General features: G+C 25.7%; 1 protein-coding gene across 1 annotated transcript in view; it reads right to left on the reverse strand.

Moving 5' to 3' along the window:
• LOC106691655 (putative glutathione-specific gamma-glutamylcyclotransferase 2) overlaps positions 1–3,396 on the reverse strand; it is a gene marked incomplete at its 5' end in the record, with an annotated part of 6,377 nt that extends 2,981 nt beyond the window's left edge. The window contains 1 exon segment of the mRNA XM_014437504.3: positions 3,361–3,396. Within this exon segment, the coding sequence (XP_014292990.1) occupies positions 3,361–3,396 (36 nt within the window).
• Between the last annotated feature and the right edge of the window lie 412 nt (positions 3,397–3,808).

A 3,808-nucleotide genomic window follows, 5' to 3' on the forward strand; every position in this document is an offset into this window, starting at 1 on the left:
CTTTGTAAAAATCGATATTTTTCATATTCCGTATCAGTGTCTTCGATTGGTTTGGTCTATTAATCCTGAAAAGGGGCGCAATCTAATCAGAGATTTATAAAACAATGATAAGGTAAATTAGTTTTATTGAACCAATAACGTTTATGGCATCTGTATATTGCAGGGCCTGAAAATTATTTTTAAACGTACGAAAAGTCATAAATGAAATTGAATTGTTTTGTAGCTTTATCTCCAAAGAAAATAAGATACTTCACCCAGCTTTCAACGTTATTATTATCTCTTAACTTGATTATTTTTTCAGACTACACGTGCCAGACTTAAAGTGGATTGTTTTATAGCTTTTAGCGTAATAATAATTAAAATTCAACAGTATAATTGTAAACAAATTAAATAAAGCTTTGAGTAAATGTATCTTTGAGCAAAATATTATCGACATATTATCAATGACTTAAAGTATTTTCTTGGAATTAACACAAATAAAAATGAATTTTGCAAACAATGGATGTACAGCTGGTTTGAAGCAGATAAACTATAAAAGGTTGATCGAAAATTTAGAAAACATTTATGACAACTGTATATTATGGTTGATTTAATTTAAAAAAATATATTTGCAATATTAAAAATTAAATATATATTTACTAAAATTATATACTAAAACAAGCAGACCGGGCAATGCTTTGCAATTGCTAGATTTAGGGATGTAGGTAGGTTAATTTAATACAATTAAAAGTTTCATGTAAGTTAATATATTTAGTTATTTACACATAAGATTGATGGTGTAATTAATTGCTTATTATATCTGTTTAGTTTATAGCGGTATATAATATTATAAGGGAGTGCGGTAGCAGCGTGGTAAGGTACGATGCTACTAACTCCAAAGGACCCCGGATTGGAATCCGTAGCTCTAAGGGACAAACGATTATAAATTTTATATATTAGATTATTTTAAATATTTATTATCAATAAACCCAACAGGAATAACTTGAGGAATAACTCTTTACTTCACATAATTATCACAATTACAGCAAAAGTGAAGTTTATAATTAAATGGTAAGAATTTGTGTTTAATTTCCAGTTAATACTCTGATGTTAGTTTAACTTGACCTAAATAAACAAGATTAAGTACGCTGGTTTATAATTAATTTTAATATCTTTCTTTATCTATTATTAGAATTATGATATCTTTGGAATAGCTTCCTACTTATCATTCACAATCGAATCAAAAGGTTCTTCAGTAAAAATATAAGACCATTCTTGAAATTTACATTAATGACCAGATAGATGTTTCTTGTACCATTTTCAAAATTTTGTGTACTTGTAACTTGGTTCGCCCATGATGAAAATCATTTTCAATTCATCAATGAATGTTTGAAGTTATAATAACTAAAGTTTATTTAAATTGAAGCACAATTTTTCCACTACTTTCTATAATAATTTTGAGGTAGCTATCTTCTTCATTTACAAAGAACAACAAATAGAGCTGTTTTTCAGACAGTTAAACAAGAAGATTAAATTTCTGGTTATGCATCGTAATTATTTAATGTTTAAATAATAAATAACTTTCTTATCATAAATTACTTGTATACAACGTATTTAATGATATTTATAATTTGATAAAAATCTGAAACAAGAATCTCATAACTACTCCATTATAATAAAAAACTGATTATTCTAATTGTTTTGAATAACAAGGTAATCGACCTTATAATTACTTCTATTTAGTCTTCGGATTAAGACCATTGTATGTTTTTTCAATAGAATTGTGTTTTCTTTAAAATATTAATCCTGAGTTTAAAACACGATATAGAAGGATTTTAAATATTTTCATATTTAATTCCTGGCACTGAACACAGAAAAACAAATAATAAAGATGTTTGGTTTCTCATGATTTATTCCTTGAATAAAATTTGAAAATTTATTAACTGATGAAGAGAAATTTAACAGTTATCCGTATTAGGTTTTTGATATTAAATTTCATTCATTATTTTTATCAATTATTATTTTTCTCAAAGAAGATACGTTATCGTATAGTTATCATAATATCGGCACAAGAAAATTAATTAGTAATCGGAGATATTGATATTAACTATTTAAAGTCAGGTCAATGAAGATGATAACCATAACAGATTCGTGGAAAATATTTTTCGTTTTTTTATTTTTATTCATAATAATAATTCTTTATTACAGTATTTCTACAGTAATTCTGTTATAATATTAATTTTATATTAAACAGTATGGCCACCATGATGTGTTTTATTTGAGTGAGAATGCCACGTGGCGCGAATAACATAAACAGAAACAAGAAATCAAATATAATTGTATTTGTCGGATCCATCCGTGTATGACAATCAGTGAACAGTTGTTATTTTAAAAAAATAAATAAAAATTAATTTTACGTGATTTGATTCATGTACGCCAGTATTTATTGTTATTTTTTATGTATATCCGCTTAATGTATACACTATTAGCTTTTTAAAGTTTCAGATACAGTAATAATAGAGATGGACAAATATTTGTCTCAATTTTTATATAAGTATATTTTAAGCACTAAATTAGCCTATTTTTAATTTTTAATAATGATAAAGACTAAATATTGGTTTAATCAATTTAATTGAATAATTAGATGTCTGAATAAATGTTTGTTCCTCGCCTGTTTTGCATCACCAGTTATTTATGCAAGTAATAAACAAGCTCGAGATGTTTTTCCTAAGAAATTTTATAAGCAATTTAATATATTGACACATTGAGGAAAAACAAATCTGTTTTTCTCTTACACTCAACATTTTGAGTGCTTACTTTTCTGTTAATTAAATATAACTTAAAGTGAGTATTTATACCAATCTCCAAACGAGAGGATTTTGATTGATTTTTGTATGAAAAATTTGTCTATGTATTTTGTGCCTAAAATTTATTTTATGGCTGTTAATTATTTGCGTTACATTCAGGGCATGAAATAGCCTTAGTAATTTTTTATTAAATTATTTGCATTTTTAAATTTTTCCTAAGCTCAGAAATAGTTTTATTTCACGACGAACATGTTTTGCGGGCATTTAGAGGATGGTAGAGGGGGAGGTTTGATTGGAAGAATATTTTAAATACCACTTTCTTTCTCTTATTTTTCTACACCTTGAATTTTAATTTAAGGTTTAAAGGTTATAAATTGATTTTCTCTTGTTTAAGACTGAATTGAAAAATAATTAAATATTTACTCAAAAGAATTCCTAAAGAATAAAATGTAATGGCCTTTGACATGTTTTTCGTGCTCCATTGGTTATGAACTTCCCTTCCTTATATAAACTTAATATATAACTCTGCTTATCACAATTTACAAAAAAAGTAAAAAAAAATCTAATATCTTACCTGCTTATCTTCTACTAACGTTGCTACACGACCCGGCTAGAACAAACAAAACAAACTGATAAAACATCAAAGTTAAACATAAAGAAACAAAAACAGTTATACAAATATTTAATATAATATTTGTGTACATTTATGTTCTATACCAACACAATATATGTGTGATATATAGCATAGTAAATAATATAAAATTATAATGTGCAATTTTAAAATTTTTTACATGTAATTTGTCAAGAGTTGTTTGATTCATAAACCACATTTTAATTATAGTTTTATATATATAGTTGTTATTGATTAGAATAAATACTACACTGTCACTAGACAACAAACTTACTGCCAAGAATACTGTTAAAAGAATCATCCAGACTTGCGGTCAACGAAATCAAAAACAAAGTTTAATTTCTTCTTACGTTTATTTAATTTTTTTAAAATGTGAATGAGGTCGATTTAT

This window comes from Halyomorpha halys, unplaced genomic scaffold, assembly GCF_000696795.3.
Source record: "Halyomorpha halys isolate HHAL.00 unplaced genomic scaffold, Hhal_1.1 Scaffold2610.1, whole genome shotgun sequence".
Lineage (NCBI taxonomy): Eukaryota > Metazoa > Arthropoda > Insecta > Hemiptera > Pentatomidae > Halyomorpha > Halyomorpha halys.